Source organism: Hylobates moloch, unplaced genomic scaffold (genome assembly GCF_009828535.3).
Source record: "Hylobates moloch isolate HMO894 unplaced genomic scaffold, HMol_V3 SCAFFOLD_23, whole genome shotgun sequence".
Taxonomy (NCBI): Eukaryota; Metazoa; Chordata; class Mammalia; order Primates; family Hylobatidae; genus Hylobates; species Hylobates moloch.
The window spans coordinates 30,795,722-30,812,014 of NW_026652298.1; the positions used below are offsets into that span (position 1 = coordinate 30,795,722).

At 51.6% G+C, this 16,293-nt stretch overlaps 1 protein-coding gene across 1 annotated transcript in view; it reads left to right on the plus strand.

Annotated features, from left to right (window-relative positions):
- The window catches only part of LOC116462743 (uncharacterized), a 152,186-nt gene that overhangs the window by 10,658 nt on the left and 125,235 nt on the right, over positions 1–16,293 (plus strand). Inside the window, exons 7-10 of the mRNA XM_058433936.1 lie at positions 1,495–1,675; positions 7,215–7,354; positions 13,345–13,448; positions 14,548–14,713. Coding sequence (XP_058289919.1) covers positions 1,495–1,675; positions 7,215–7,354; positions 13,345–13,448; positions 14,548–14,713 — 591 coding nt within the window. The remainder of the gene's footprint in view (positions 1–1,494; positions 1,676–7,214; positions 7,355–13,344; positions 13,449–14,547; positions 14,714–16,293) is intronic.

The following is a 16,293-nucleotide window of genomic DNA, read 5'->3' on the forward strand; positions in this document are numbered from 1 at the left end:
CCTCCTCCCTTTTCCTCCTCCTCCCTCCTCCCTTTTCCTCCTCCTCCCTCCTCCCTTTTCCTCCTCCTCCCTCCTCCCTTTTCCTCCTCCTCCCTCCTCCCTCCTCAGCTCTTCCTTTCCTCTCCTCCAATTCCTTCTCTTCTTGGTCCTCCTTCCTTTACCTCCTCTCTTCCCTTCCCCTTCCCCTCCCTTCTCCTCTTTCGTTCAAGAAATATTATTTTATGTATGTATGTATATATCTATTTCCTTAGAGACAGAGTCCCACTCTGGGACTAGAGAGGCTGGAGTGTAGTGGTGTGATCATGGCTCAGTGCAGCCTTCAACTTCTGGCCTCAAGCGATCCTCCTGTCTCAGCCTCTTGAGAGTAGCTGGGATTACAGGCACAAGGCACCATTCCTAGTTAATTATCTTTTTTTTCTGGATTTTTAGTAGAGATGGTGTCTTGCTATGTTACCCAGGCTGATCTTGAACTCCTGAGCTCAAGTGATCTTCCTGCGTCAGCCTCCCAAGTAGCTGGGACTACAGGCACACACCACTATGCCCGGTTAATTTTTTAAAAAATTTTTAGTAGAGATGATGTTTTGCTATGTTGCCCCGGCTGATCTTGAACTTCCGAGCTCAAGCGTTCCTGCCACCTTGGCTTCCGCAAGTGCTGGAACTACGGGAATGAGCCACTGCGCCCGCCCTCTGTCCTTTTCCCCAAGCCCTCCTCCCTACCTCTGTGTCCAGCTCCCTGAAGAGGCAAGTGCTTTGTAAATACCAAACATCTGCAGGAGGATGAGAAGTGATCATTGTTCATGCTGACTTATTATCAAAAGTCTCAGCATCCGAGAGGTGGAGGTGGGCCTCTGCTGATTCGAATGTTTGTTTTTTTGTTTTTTTTTTTTTTTTTTTTTTTTTTTGAGGTGGAGTCTTGCTCTGTCGCCTAGGCTGGAGTGCAGTGGCGCGATCTCAGCTCACTGCAAGCTCCGCCTCCTGGGTTCATGCCATTCTCCTGCCTCAGCCTCCCAAGTAGCTGGGACTACAGGTGCCTGCCACCATGCCTGGCTAATTCTTTTGTATTTTTAGTAGAGACAGGGTTTCACCGTGTTAGCCAGGATGGTCTGGATCTCGTGACCTCGTGATCCACCCGCCTCGGCCTCCCAAAGCGCTGGGATTACAGGTGTGAGCCACTGCGCTCGGCTCAAATGTTTTCATACTGAGGGTTTATCATTTCTCTCCTGGGGGTCACTGTCTGCTAGACTTTCTTCTTTCCCCCCGTCCTTGTCATCTCCGGTATGCCTTTGCCTGGGCTGATGTTGCCACAACCAGGGCGAGCCAGGGGTGGGTGACACTGGGATGCAGCCCTCAGCGTCTCCTCCCCAGCCTCGCTGAGAGGGGGTTGGGGGTCTGCAGCTCTGATGTGTCCCTCGTCCCTCCTCCCCTTGGTCCCAGCTGGGTCCTGTGGATGGCTAGATCCTGCCCTGAGCTGTCTCTTCCCCTCTCGGTCCACAGCCTGTCCTGGCGTCCCGCTTGACCTGCGTCCAGAGCTTCCAGGCCGGAGTGCTGAGGGAGGCCTCCTGCACAGAGCTGGACGCCGCAGGGCCACTGTCTGCAAAGGCAAGCGCTGTGCAGATGCAGACCTTCTCCTCACTCAGCCTGCTGCACGAGATGCCCCAAGATCCAGCGGGCACAGGTGACCTCAGCCTTCCCTGGTGGCCACCCCCGGCCACGGTGTGAGGGGGTCTGGCCAGAGGGGCCCAAGCAGGCCCAGGCTCCATTCCTCTGTCCCGGCTTGGACACCTCTGACCTATTTCTGAAAATGGTCGTCATCAGGAGAGTTAGCCACTTCTAGAAGGTTCTCCAGGCTCTTTCTGCAGGCTCAGATCAAATGGCCCTGGCTTGGTTGAGTCCCTTTTCCCTGGGATGTCCTTGGTGAAGAGGGAATCTTCTGTTTCTCAACCTTAAATTCAGCCACCCCTGCCCAGTTTAGGGGCAAACTGACTCAGGTTTCCTGATTTTCCAGAAAGTTCGTGCTAACACATAGCATTCCCTGGGACTTGGTGCCCTCCTACAATTTTACACAGAAAGAAACAAGCGAGGCCTGTGTCTGGGGGGAGGACTGCTTTTCCATGTTTTGAAACCAGTTGTCTTCCTGAATAATGAAATAAGAATGGTTATTCTTACTGCTGGGATTTTGGAAGGATTTACTGTGGGCCAGTGGCTGCGCTGAGCACTTTATATGTATTTAATATAATTCTCATCAAAACCCCCATTAGGAAGGTACTGTTTGTTATTAGTTAAATTTAAATAAAAATTTTGCCCACGTGCAGTGGCTCACGCCTATAATCGCAGCGCTTTGGGATGCCGAGGTGGGCAGATAACTTGAGGTCAGGAGTTCGAGACCGGCCTGGCCAACATGGAGAAAACCCCGTCTCTACTAAAAATGCAAAAAATAGCTGGAAGTAGTGGTGGGCGCCTGTGATTCCAGCTACTTGGGAGGCTGAGGCTGGAGAATCGTTTGAACCCGGGAGGCGGAGGTTGCAGTGAGCCAAGATCACGCCACTGCACTCCAGCCTGGGCAATAGAGTAAGACTCCATCTCAATAAATAAATACATAAATAAATTTTTAAGTTTTTTTTTTTTTTTGGAGACACAGTCTGGTTCTCTTGCCCAGGCTGGAGAGCAGTGGTCTGATCATGGCTCACTGTAGTCTCAACCTCTCCAGGCTAAGGTGATCCTACTACCTCAGCCCGCCAGGTAACTGGGACTACAGGTGAATAGCACCATGCCTGGCTAATTGTGTGCGTGTGTGTGTGTGTGTGTGTGTGTGTGTGTGTGTAGAGACGTGGTTTCACTACGTTGTCCAGGCTGGTCTCGAGCTCCTGGGCTCAAATGATCCTTCCACCTCGGCCTCCCAAAGTGCTGGGATTACAGGATTACAGGTGTGAACTGTTGTGCTCTGCCAATTAAATTTTTCGGATAAGTGACCTGTGGCTCAAAGAGATCAAATGACTTGTCCAAGGTCACACGGTGAGTGAGAGGCACAACCGGGACCTGAACCCCTGCCGTGTGTTCTGCAGCCCTGGCTGGTAATTGTGTTTACCTTGGAGGGCAGGCTCCCTGCACCCCCTCGGGGAGAACCCACTAGATGGGACCTTGGGATTTCTCCAACTTCGCTCTGCACCATGGGATGCCTTCTAGGATCCCAGCTTGGTCTGCCCTCCCTGCACACCGACCCTCAGCTACAGAAACTAGCTGTGCCTGGGGGCATCCACGCCTGCCAGGACCCAGTGGTGTCCCACTGAGTTAGATGAGATTTCATTTTTTTTCCTCCTTTTTAACAGCTTTATTAAGAGAGAATTCACATACCATACAATTTACCTTTTAAATCGTACAGTTCAGTGGTTTTTAGTATATTCAGAGTTGTACATCCATCATCACCACAATCAACTTTATTATTATTTTATTTTATATTTTGAGATGGAGGCTTGCTTTGTCACCTAAGCTGGAGTGCACTGGCTTGATCTTGGCTCACTGCAACCTCCTTTCCCAGGTTCACACAGTGCTCCTGCCTCAGCCTCCGAGTAGCTGGGATTATAGGTGTGCACCACCATGCCTGGCTAATTTTTGTATTTTTAGTAGAGACGGAATTTCCCCATATCGGCCAGGCTGGTCTCAAACTCCTGACCTCAGGTGTCCGATCCGCCTGCCTCGGCCTCCCAAAGTGCTGGGATTACAGGCATGAGCCACTGTGCCAGGCCCCTTTATTATTATTATTATTTTATTTATTTATTTATTTTTGAGGTGAAGTCTGGCTCTGTCGCCCAGGCTGGAGTGCAGTAGCGTGATTTTAGCTCACTGCAACCTCCTCCTTCTGGGCTCAAGCGATTCTCCTGCCTCAGCCTCCTGAGTAGCTGAGATTACAGGCATGTGCCACCATGCACAGCTAATTTTGTGTTTTTAGTAGTGATGGGGTTTTACAACCAGAGTCATCTCAAACTCCTGACTTCAGGTGATCTGCCCACCTCGGCCTCCCAAAGTGCTGGGATTACAAACACGAGCCACCGTGCCCAGTCTTCAACTTAATTTAAGAGAGAGTCTTGGTCTGTCGCCCAGGCTGGAATGCAATGGTGCATTGACCTCCTGGGCTCAAGGGATTCCCCCTGCGTCAGCCTCCCCACTACAGCTGTGTGCCACCTTGCCTGGCTATTTTTTTAAAATTTTTTGTAGAAATAGGGTCTTGCTATGTTGCCCAGGCTGGTCTCAAACTCCTCGTTTCAAGTGATCCTCCTGCTGCAGCCTCCCAAAGTGCTGGGATTACAGGTGTGAACCACTGTGCTCCACCTTAGTCAACTTTAGAACATTGTCATCACCCTAGAAAGAAACCTTGTGCTCACTAGCCATCGTCTTCCTAGACCCTGACAGCCACTCAACTACTGTCTGCCTCTAATTTTCCTGTTCTGGAATTTCATATAAATGGGGTCATAAAGTGTGCCCTTTTGTGTCTAGCTTCTTCACTCAGCATGGTGTTTAAGGTTCATCCGTGTTGTGGCATGAATTGGAATTTTTTCTTTTTCATTGCTGACTAATATTCCATTGTACAGAGGAGTTTTTTCATATTTTCATTGTCATTCCCAGGAGGCTTTTGGAGTCAGAACTGGATTCAAATTCTGACTCTATGTTGTGTGACTTGGGCCAGTAGCTTCTCTCTGTGCCTCAGTTTCCTTAGCTGTAAATATATGGGTAGGTCACCCCTTACCCCATAGGTTATGGGGAAAGTTACCAAAAATGGTCTGCTGGGGACAGTGGCTCAAGCCTGTAATCCCAGCACCTTGGGAGGCCAAAGTGAGCAGATTGCTTGAGCCCAGGAGTTTGAGACCAGTCTGGCAACATGACGAAACCCCATCACTGTGAAAAATACAAAAAAATTAGCCAGGCATGGTGGTGTGTGTCTGTAATTCCAGCTGCTTGAGAGTCTGAAGTGGGAGGATCATCTGAGCCCAGAAGGTTGAGGCTGCAGTGAGCTGTGATCGCGTCACTGCACTCCAGCCTGGCGACAGAGTGAGACCCCTTCTGAAAAAAAAAAAAAAAAGAAAAAAAAAAAGAAAATCATCACTGCCTTTAGCTAAGCACCTGGCACGTGGCCTCTGTGACCAATGGTTCACGTCATCCTGGCCCCATTCGTTAGGGCCTGATTCCAAAGGCATACTCGGAAATGAGCCTTTATCCCTCCTTGAAGTTCCGCACTGGGCTCAGATGGCCCTGGCTTGGGCCTGTCCTCCTGACTGGGTTGGAGTCATCTGGTTCCCAACTGTCGTGGGAGAATTCTCCTTAGGTTTGCAGATTCTTGGCAGGTCATCAGGAGTGTGTTTTCATTCATGCTTACCCGAGATGCTTGTCTGAGCACCTGTTGTGTGCTAAGCACTGCCAGGGCTCTGGGGACAGGCCTGTGATCATGGTCAACTCCATTCCTGTCACCCTGAGGCTGACACCCTCCTGGGAGGGGGAAACCACTGATGGGGAAGAAACCTAGTCAAAGTGGCTTGAGACTGTTATCCATGTCAGGAAAGAAATTAAACAACTGCATGACAGCCAGTGACTTAGACAGGGGCGCTAAGAGGTCCTCTTTGAGAAAGTAATGAAGGATAAGACAAGGTCAGCTTTGGGAAGATGCAGGAAAGAGCATTCAGGGAGGAAACAGGAAGTGCAAAGGCCCTGGGGCAGGAACGACCTCTGTGTGTCCCAGGCACCTGGGGGGCTGAGAGGTCTGAGGATTAGATGGATGAATGTGTGCACCTGTGTGGAGCCAGACACTGCAAGAGCGGGTGCCCGGGCCTGCATGCAGCCAGATGGTGTTGGACAGCATCTAGAAGGCACACGCCTTTGCTAAGGAGCATTGAAGCTGAGGGAAGTGTGGACTGTGGATTTGAGGGTAGGTCTTTGGCTGAGGTTTGGGGGTCCAAGAGGGGCTCAGGAAAGGTTAACACCATGGCCCTGTGCAGAGCAGAGGGCAGTTTCTGCCATCCCCCATCTTTATTAGGAAGCAATCACAGGACAGAATGCATGAGAGAGATGAAGATTTATTGTTTTGACAAGGTGATGTGTGACATGGTACAAAAGGACACGGTTAAAATGAGTCCCCCCTCTCCAGAGGCTGACTCCATTCCTGGCTTCCAGTATACTCTTCCAGACAAATTCTGTGTACTTACAGATACATAGGCAACTGTGTCTGTTTGGGTGGTCTGGTTGTTTTGTTGTATTTTGTTTTTTTTGAGACGGAGTCTCACTCTTGTCGCCCAGGCCGGAGTGCAGTGGAGTGATCTCAGCTCACTGCAACCTCAGCCTCCCAGGTTCAAGCAATTCTCCTGCCTCAGCCTCCCATGTAGCTGGGATTACAGGCGCCTGCCACCATGGCCAGCTAATTTTTGGTATTTTTAACAGAGACAGGTTTCACCATGCTGGCCAGGCTGGTCTTGAACTCCTGACGTTGGGTGATCCACCCCCCTTGGCCTCCCAAAGTGCTGGGATTACAGGCATGAGCCTCTGTGCCAGGTACAGAGTGGTCTATTTTTATTTTTGCACCATACATTGTTCTGCATCTTGCCTTGGTTGCTCGATGGCTTGGAGATCTTTACAAGGCAGGGCGTGTCCTGCTGACTTGTTTCTGTTAAAGGATACTCAGTGTTGGCCAGGTGTGGTGGCTCACGCCTGCAATCCCAGCACTTTGGGAGGCCGAGGTGGGTGGATCACAATGTCAGGAGATTGAGACCATCCTGGCTAACATGGTGAAACCCCGTCTCTACTAAAAATACAAAAAAATTAGCCGGGTGTGGTGGTGGGTGCCTGTAGTCCCAGCTAGTCAGGAAGCTGAGGCAGGAGAAAGGCGTGAACCTGGGAGGCGGAGCTTGCAGGTCATGCTACTGCACTCCAGCCTGGGCACAGAGCGAGACTCCATCTAAAAAAAAAAAAAAAAAAAAGATACTCAGTGTTCCCTGGTGTGAGTGGGCCACAGTTTGTTTGCCCAGCCCCCGCTGGTGGGTACATAGGTGCTTCCCATCTTAGGCTGTTTGCAATGACGCTGCCATGATTTCCCTCGTAGACACCCCTCTTACCTGTTGCCTGAAACGTGCTGAAGGAAGCACTGGCGGGGGTGGGGGCAACTCCCAGAGGGCTTTCTAGCTCACTCTGGCCTTTCCCCATATGGTCATCTCATCCACCTCTTCCTATCTCAGATCCAGATGATGGAGACCATGAAGACATGACCCCAAGCAGCCTGGTGTATGAGTGGGAGGAGACACCATCCCAGGCTATGGTGGCCACCGCGGCCACATTACTAAGGAGGCTGTGCGTGGCTCAGACCACTAGCTTGGAGGTAAGTGGCTTCTCCAGCCCCAGGCCAGAGTCTTTCTTGGCCCTGAGTCCCTAGGACACCTTCCTCTTCCTGCCCATATCTTGGCCCATCCTCTCAGATATTTAATATCAGGGCTGTCATGTATGGTTGGGTAGGTTGTGCACTGCACCACTGTGCCTGGTTGCAGAAGAAAGGAAATCTAGATGGTGTATGCCAAGCCAGTGCCCCAGTCCAGGTTGGATGTGAGCACAGGGGAAGCCTTTTCTCCTCCATCTGTCTAGGAGCACACAACTGTCCTGTTGACTCACAGTCTAAACTCCCAGGCCTAGCCACATCTGAGCCTCAGCATTGAGGACTTCCCACAACAAAGTTAGAAACACATGGCCGAGGCCTCCTCCGAAACTCCTGGCTGTTTCAAGTCAGGAGGTGAATGTGGCTTTGAGACTTATGGCCAGTTCCTTCCTTGGTTATCATCAAGAATCTGAGGCCCTGAGGCTGTGCTGTGATGATGAGATTCTCCTCACCACCAGTCTTGTTCTGAGAGAGGGCCCTGAACCCACATGTAAGATGGAAAGCACGAGAGAGATGGTTTAGCATGGTACAGTCCCTGGGGGAGGAAAGTGATGTGTCATTGGATTGAAGACTCGTCCAGATAATCTAGAATGATCATATCTCAAGATCCTTAATTTAATTACATCTGCAAAGATCCTTTTTCCAAATAAGGGAAATTTACAAGTTCTAGGGCTTAGGACATGGACATATCTTTTTGGGGGCCTCCATTCAATGTTCTACGATTTTTTTTTTTTAGACAGGATCTCAATCTGTTGCCCAAGCTGGAGTATAGTGGTGAAATCATGGCTTGCTGCAGCCTTGACCTGCCCGGCTCAAGTGATCTTCCCACCTCAGCCTCCAGAGTACCTAGGACTGCAGGTGCATGCCACCACACGTGGCTAATTCTTGTGTTTTTTGTAGAGACAGGGTTTCGCCATGTTGCCCAGGCTGGTCTTGAACTTCTGGACACAAACAATCCTCCCACCTCAGCTTTCCAAGGTGTTGGGATTACAGGTGTGAGCCAATGCGCGCTGCCAAGGCTTTGCAGTTTAACTGAGCACTTAGTGTATGCTCGGACCATAAGCTCCAGGGCCTCACTTGCGTTACCTAATTTAATCATCTCTGAAATTCATATCATTGTGCCCATTTTACAGATGAGGAAACTGAAGCTTAAAGAGTTTACGAAATGTGCTTAAAGAGACACTGCTAGTAAGTGATAGAGCTGGGCTGTTAACCCAGGCAGCCTGGCCCAAAGCAGGGTAACTTCCTTTTCAATGCTGCAAGTAATTTTCAGTGCTGTAAGTTTCTCACCCTGGGTGCTGTGGACACTGAGGGCTGGGTCATCCTTTGTGTAGTGTGTGAGGGAGGCTGTCATGTGCATTGTGGGATGTTTAGCAGCATCTCTGGCCTCTCCTCACTAGATATCACTATCATCCCCACCTGCAGTCCATGGCAACCAGATGGTCCTGGGGAGCACAGTTGTCACCAGTAGGGGACCGCTGTGCTGTGGTCTGTGCTCTAACCATTGCACTGCCGAACCTCATGGCTTGATGGGAAGACAGGACTGCATTCTTTATCTGGCCCCAAGAGCACCCTGACCACCTCACTGGACATTTCCCCTGGCAGGGGTGGCTCAGGGCAAGGGCTGTGGGCCTGGATCTCCACTTTTGGATGCTGGTGGTGCTAGCCCCAGAGGGCACTGCGCGGCTGACTTTTACTTACAGCATTGAAAAGGAAGTTACTGCCACTGCGGAGGTCCCCTGGGCTGAGGGGTGAAATGCCAAGGACTAGAAATGGCTTTGTAGGGACACATCGGTGCACACCAAGCAGCTCCTGGGCCCCCGGGACGGCTGAGGGCCTGCCTGGGTTGCCAGGGGGATAGAACTCTCGAGCTTTGGCTTGAAATACCTCTGCCCCTCCCCATTGATGGCGGGCAGGAGACAAGGTTTGTTTTTCAGTCTGGAAATAAAACCAGGACTCAGCGCTCAAAAGAAAGCAAACCCCCGAGTCGGACCCTCCATAGAGAGGCCCCAGAGTTTCGATGTGGGGGGCAGAGGGTGGGATGGCCAAGGGCATCCCTAAGGAACAAAGGAGGAGGAAGCAAGGGTGCATTGGGGATGGGAGGGGACAGACAGAGGGAGCCAGCGGGGCCAACTTCTCCAGGCTGCCAGGAAGGATGCCTGGGAGAGGGCATGGCTTATCACCAATCTTGGGTGTTCCGAGAACAAGGAGTTTGAGTTACAGGTGTTTATTAAGGGCTGACTGTGTACAGTCACGAAATGGCATAGACAGTGGCAGAATAGGACTGGCTCACAAGAGCAGGTGAGTAGATTTCCAGGTGTCCTGCGGGCTGGTTGTTAAACACTGCTGTTTTAAACATTAAGTTGTGGCCAGGCACAGTGGCTCATGCCGGTAATCCCAGCACTTTGGGAGGCTGAGGTGGGTGGATCACTTAAACCCAGGGGTTTGAGACCAGCCTGGGCAACGCAGGGAGAGAGCCCATCTCTACAAAAAATAAGCCAAGCATGGTGGTACATACCTGTGGTCCTGGCTACTTGGGAAGCTGAGGCAGGAGGTTGGCTTGAGCCTGGCAGGTTAAGGCTACGGTGAGCTGTGATCAAATCACTGCACTCCAGCCTGGGTGACAGAGTGAGACTCTTCTCCAAAAAAAAAAGAAAAATTAAAAAATCAAATAAAATGAATTATATTAGAAACAAAGGTATTAGGTACTCCCAACCACGACTACGTGGTTATTTTACTACATTTTACTATTGTCTTTCCATTAGAGGTTACTCATGTTTATTGTAACCGTATGGTGGAAATATGATATGATGTGCTAAGGTGCATTTCTTCCTAGGTCTGTCCTTAGCAATTGCATGTTGGTAGCTTGAAATCGACCATGGTGGATATATTTACATCATGGGAATCAGCAAACGCTACAAATCAGGATTTTTTTTTTTTTTTTGAAGCCATTGCATGTAGGATGCTCGTTAAGACTGTGGGTTTAGGAGCTGGTGCCCTGGGTTCAAGTCTCTCCTCTGCTACTAAGCAGCATGCGGACACCTGCCCCTGACTCAAACACTTTGAGTGTCACTTTCCTTCTCTGTCAGCTTTGATCAGTGCCTGGAACATAGTAAAGGCTCCTTACTAAGTAACTAGTGGCGTAGTTGTTCTTACAATTTTTTTTTTTTTTTCGAGACAGGGTGTTGCTCTGTTGCCCATGCTGGAGTGCAGTGGTGTGATCTTGGCTCACTGTAACCTCTGCCTCCCGAGTTCAAGTGATTCTCCTGTCTCAGCCTCTTGAATAGCTGGAATTACAGGCTCACGCCACCATGCCCAGCTAAGTTTTATATTTTTGGTAGAGATGAGGTTTCACCACATTTGCCAGGCTGGTCTCGAACTCCTGACCGCAAGTGATCCGCCTGCCTCAACCTCCCAAAGTGCTGGGATTACAGGCATGAGCCACTGCACCCAGCCTTATTACTCTTTTCGTGTGTTATTGGTGGTGATGGGGGTGGCAGTTTCCTTATTGACCTACATGTCCGTCTGTTTTTTTTTTTTGGACGGAATCTCACTCTGTTGCTCAGGCTGGAGAGTGCAGAGTGCAGTGGCGTGATCTCGGCTCTCTGCAAACTGCACCTCCTGGTTCAAGTGATTCTCTTGCCTCAGCCTCCTGAATAGCTGGGATTACAAGCGTGCAACACCATGCCTGGCTAATTTTTATATTTTTAGTAGAGACAGAGTTTCACCATGTTGGCCATGCTGGTCTCAAACTCCTGACTTCCGGTGATCCACCCTGCTCGGTCTCCTGAAGTGCTGGGATTATAGGCGTGAACTACCACGCCAGGCCCCGGACTTGATTTCTAGGCAAGAACCTTGGACCCTTTGCCTCCATCCATAGCCTGCCTAGATCTGCCCTCTTTTCTACTTTTGAATTTCTTCTTCCTCCAGTGGAGGGAAACCAGGATGAGCCACTAATGATCCCTCCTGTCATCCCTGGATCTGAAAGGCCCATTGTCAGGGTAACACTTGTGGCCAGAGGCTTGCCCAGAGCAGGAGGAGTGGTCCCGGGCAGGCACTATCCCCAGGTGCCTGTCTGCACACGTGTTCCGAACCCAGGGTGCCGAGGGCAGTCGGGGAAAGGCAGCCACCAGCCAGAGGGAAAGGTGGCTGAGCCCATTAGGAAGGAAGGAAGCAAGGCCTGGACCTAAAATTTTTTGGATAGCCGCCCCAAACTGGGCCGTAGAGTCTTTTAGGCTACCAGTGGTCAGGGCCAGCTGCAATGGTGGCAGTTAGCCTGCAGCAGGGGCTGGCTTGTGGGTTCTGCCGGAGGAAGGAAAGACAGAGCTGAGGGTTGCCACTGGCTCTGCCCACAGAAGGTACATTCGGGGAAGGCTGCTGGGACTGTGGTGGGCAGACACGTTGGCAGGTGGGCCGAGTGACCAGTGAGGGCCTGTTTTGCAGGCTGCGTCTTGCTGAGATCGAGCTCCGTGTGCAGGGATTCCATCGCAGCCACACACGGCAGGGAGGCCCAGGGTCAGGGAAGCAGGTCCCAGCCTCGGAGGACCCCTGGGTGGGTGGGGGATTCAGGCCTGGCCCTGGCCAAGCCTGGGGGAAGTATGGGGGCTTCCCTGCAGGAAGCTGGGACCTGGCTTGACTTGGCTCCTACCTTGTTGCTGTTTCTGTGGCTTTGGGTTCAGGCCAATGCAGTGAGCCTGAGACTACAGGGGTACCAGGAGGGAAGGTTTTCCAAACTAAACATCCCCTAAACCCAAGGGCTGTTCTCTGAGTAGAGTCCTTTATTTCTGGTGAGTTTTGGGCTCTCTGCACCCCCTATAATGCCCTTTATTAGCCATCACTGTTAATAATTGTATAAAACAATTTTTTGTGTTAGAAATATTGGAAAAGGGTGGGCGTGATGGCTCGTACCTGTAATCTCAGCACTTGGGGAGGCCAAGGTGGGAGGATCACTTGAGCCCAGAAGTTTGAGACCAGCCTGAGCAACCTGGTGAAACCTCATCTGTATGAAAAATACAAAAAAATTAGCTGAGCGTGGTGATGTGCACCAGTATTCCCAGCTACACGGGAGGCTGAGGTGGGAGGATTGCTTGAGCCCAGGAGGTTGAGGCTGCAGTGAGAAGTGACTGTGCTGCTGCACTCCATCCAGGGAGACAGAGGGAGACCCTGTCTCTAAAAAAAAAAGAAAAAAAAAAAAAGTGCTCCAGGCGCGGTGGCTTATGCCTGTAATCCCGGCACTTTGGGAGGCCCAGGGGGGCAGATCACAAGGTCAGGAGATCGAGACCATCTTGGCTAAAACAGTGAAACCTCATTGCTACTAAAAATACAAAAAATTAGCCATACGTGGTCACAGGTTCCTGTAAATCCCAGCTACTCAGGAGGCTGAGGCAGGAGAATCGCTTGAACCCAGGAGGTGGAGGTTGCAGTGAGCCGAGATTGCGCCACTGCCCTCTAGCCTGGGCAACAGAGTGAGATTCCATCTCAAAAAAAAAAAAAAAAAAAAAAGAGTATATCTGTTATATAGGAAAAGATTGCCACCTCACTAAATATTTGAAATATGCTAAGAGTAAATAGAATAATTATATTACAATCATAGTGAACATTTATTGGGCTTTTATTAGATGCCACAGATTCAGACACTATGCCTATTCTTTCACTGCGATATCCTGAGTGCAATGCAAGGCACATAGTAGGTGCTCAATAAATACCTGCTAAATTAAAGAAAAATGAGCCAGCCTGTGTGCTTGTAGGGGCTGGGGGTACAATGAGGGAGAAGCCAAACCTGGAGCTTCATCTCACTGGGTCTCAGGACAGCTTGGGAGAAGGTAGCAGCTCTTTCCCACTTTCTCCATGGTTGTGCTTGCAGCCAGGGGGCGGGTGAGGTGACCTTTGGGGATCCCCCGCACCACTGGGTGTCTCATGCTGCCATCTCTGAATCCCAGGCCATGGACTTGTTCCTGACACTCGTGTCCCAGCTCCAGGGCCTTTCTGGGGGTGATCTGATGGAACTCTGGCGACATTCTTCCTTCAAATGCCGAGACAACGGGTAAGGCCCCTCTCCGGGTGGGGGATGGACCAGGAGCTGGCTGGGGGCATCCCTGGGTTAAGGGAGTCTTCGTGCTGTCCCGCGTTTCCGGTGAGGGATGGACACTGTTGCCTCATCCCGTCCCCACGACACTGACTTGTCCTTCAGTCCGAGAATGTGTGCCAAGAAGGAGATTGAGTGGGGAGCCTGGAGGTTCCCACGGGGACCAAGCTCGATGCTGCCTGAGAGCAGAAGCTGAAGGGCCTGGTGAATAAAGACAGCCATTGTTCCCTTCCCCAGACAGGGACCCTCTTGCTGGAATTAGCATTCCAATGCACCTAGGGTACCCTGCTGCCGGGGGCGTGGAGAGTCTGAGCTGGGGGGTGCTGGGCAGGGCTGGCATTCCACCACCCAGACCTTGCTGATCTGGGGCCAGTAAGGCGGGTACAGAGACTCCCAGTCTCAGAGGGGAATCTCTGAGGCACTAACTCAGTCAGCTCAGGGCTATGTTCAGGAGTTTGAGACCAGCATGGGCAACATAGCAATGCCCCCATCTCTACAAGAAATTTATAAGTTAGCTCGATGTGGTAGCGAACACCTGTGGTCCCAGCTACTTGGGAGGCTGAGTGGGAGGATCACCTGAGCCCAGGAGGTGGAGGCTGCAGTGAGGTGTGATCGCACCACTGTACTGCAGCCTGGGTGACAGAGTGAGACCCTGTCTCACAAAAAACGAAAAAATAAATGTCCTGATGTTGTGCTGAGTATTCGAGGTTTAAATTAGAGACTGTTTGCTGATTGCTGGTTCCTGTTCCGCTAGGGATTTTTACCCCTACTCGGTGACATTTGCTTGGGTGGGTTTCAGCAGCGCACTGGGTGTGGCTTGTGTTTTCCCCAAGCAGTGTTTCTTGGGTGGGTAGAGCTGCCGGAATCTGGGCTGGGTGCTGCTGTGCTAAGAGCACAGCTAGGCTGTGGGGTCCCAGACCCGGGTCAGCCCCTCCCAAGGTGTGAGGGTGGGCTTGTCTGCACCGTACCTCTCTGAGCCTCAGTTTACCCCCGGGTGACTTCGGTGAGATGAGGTTTGCAGGCTCTCAGCACATGCGGGTCACCTTGATGATCTCAGGCAGCCGCTGTTGGACGCCCTGCCTTCCTGTGGGACAGAGCACTGTGTGGGCCTCATGAAGGAACTCATCACATCAGCGGAGGTGGAGGCAGATGAGGCGGAGGTGTGGCTCTCATCCCTGGCCTTCCTCCCACAGCCTACAGATGCTATGGTCCACATGCTGCTGGTGAGTCCCTGCACCCCACCCGGGGCCCCGGTGTCCTCCCTCCGTGGCTTGGCTGCTGGTTAGATGCAGGGGAGGTGATCAGTTCTTTTGTGCCCGCGCCTCGTAGGATCAGCAGAGGGGGCCAGACCGCCCATCCTCCTGGGTTTCTGGGGCAGGTTCAAGGGAACCTTTGGTATCAGAGAATTCCGGGTTCAAGGGTCAGCAATGTGCTTCCCACCTGTGTGATCCCAGGCAAGTGATTTAACCTTCCTGAGCCTCTTTTCTCATGATGATGATGGTGATGGTGATGATGATGATGATTATTATTTGAGATGGAGTCTTGCTCTGTCACCCAAGCTGGAGTGCAGTGGCGCGATCTCAGCTCACTGCAACCTCCACCTCCCGGGTTCAAGCAATTCTTCTGCCTCAGCCTCCCAAGTAGCTGGGACTACAGGAATGCACCACCACACCCGGCTAAGTTTTGTGTCTTTTTTTAGTAGAGACGGGGTTTCGCCATGTTGGCCAGGCTGGTCTCGAACTCCCGACCTCAAGTGATCCACCCGCCTCAGCCTCCCACAGGGCTGGGATTACAGGTGTGAGCCACCATGCCTGACTGTTTTCTGATCTCTAAAAGGAGGATGGAAGTGGTACCTCTATCCTGGGCTTATAGTGAGGAATGAAATGCTGTGTGTGAAGGGGTTCTCCTGGTGTCTGGCAAGAAATCTGAGCACTTGGAATCAGAGCTATTTTTATAAACACACATATTTAATGAGTCTGGAGATTAGGACATCTGTGTAAGATGATGTCAGTAATTTCTTCTGATACGTGAAGGTCTCATTTAACTCTTGAGGTGTCTCTATGAAGTAGGTGCTCTTATCAACCCCATTTTGCAGGTGAGAAAACGGAGGCCCAAAGAGGTAGGGCAGCTTTCCCAAAGGATTGCAGCTGCTCTGCCCTTCACCTCGATTCTGACCTGAGACCTTGGGGCGTGTCCTCACTTGGCTGGGCGAGGGGTGTCACCTGTCACTCCCCATCTTGTCCCGGCTAATAGTGAGTGCCAAGTCAGATGGCATCGGTACGGAAGCGGGAGTGAAGACACAGCTGGTGCTGGGCAGCTGGGGTCCCTGGGGACATCAGAGACACCCACCCCCCACCCCCCCCCCTGCATTGGTTGAATGGACCCTAGCAGGATCTGAGAGCCCCTGGAGCTGGTCCAGCCCTGGCTGTCCCTCCAGGTGGAATATAGGGAGCCGTTGCCTTCTGGCCCCTGACCCCAGGGTTTGAGGTGGGGCTGTTCCAGGCAGACTGTGTGGTTGGCTGTGCTCAGCAGACAAGAATCAGGTACTGACTCAGAGCCAGGGCCAGACTGGGTCCAGAGGCATCACCCACAGTTCACAGCCTAGCAGGTGACACGCTGGCCACCAGGGATGCCAGAACCACCCAAGACCTGCCCTAGGCTTAGCCCATCTCCCTGGGAATGTCTGTCTCCTTCCCCTTCCCCCATTCCCCTCTTCCTCCCTTCCCCTCTCCCCTCTTCCTCCCTTCCCCATTCCCCTCTTCCTCCCTTCCCCTCTCCCCTCTTCCTCCCTTCCCCTCTCCCC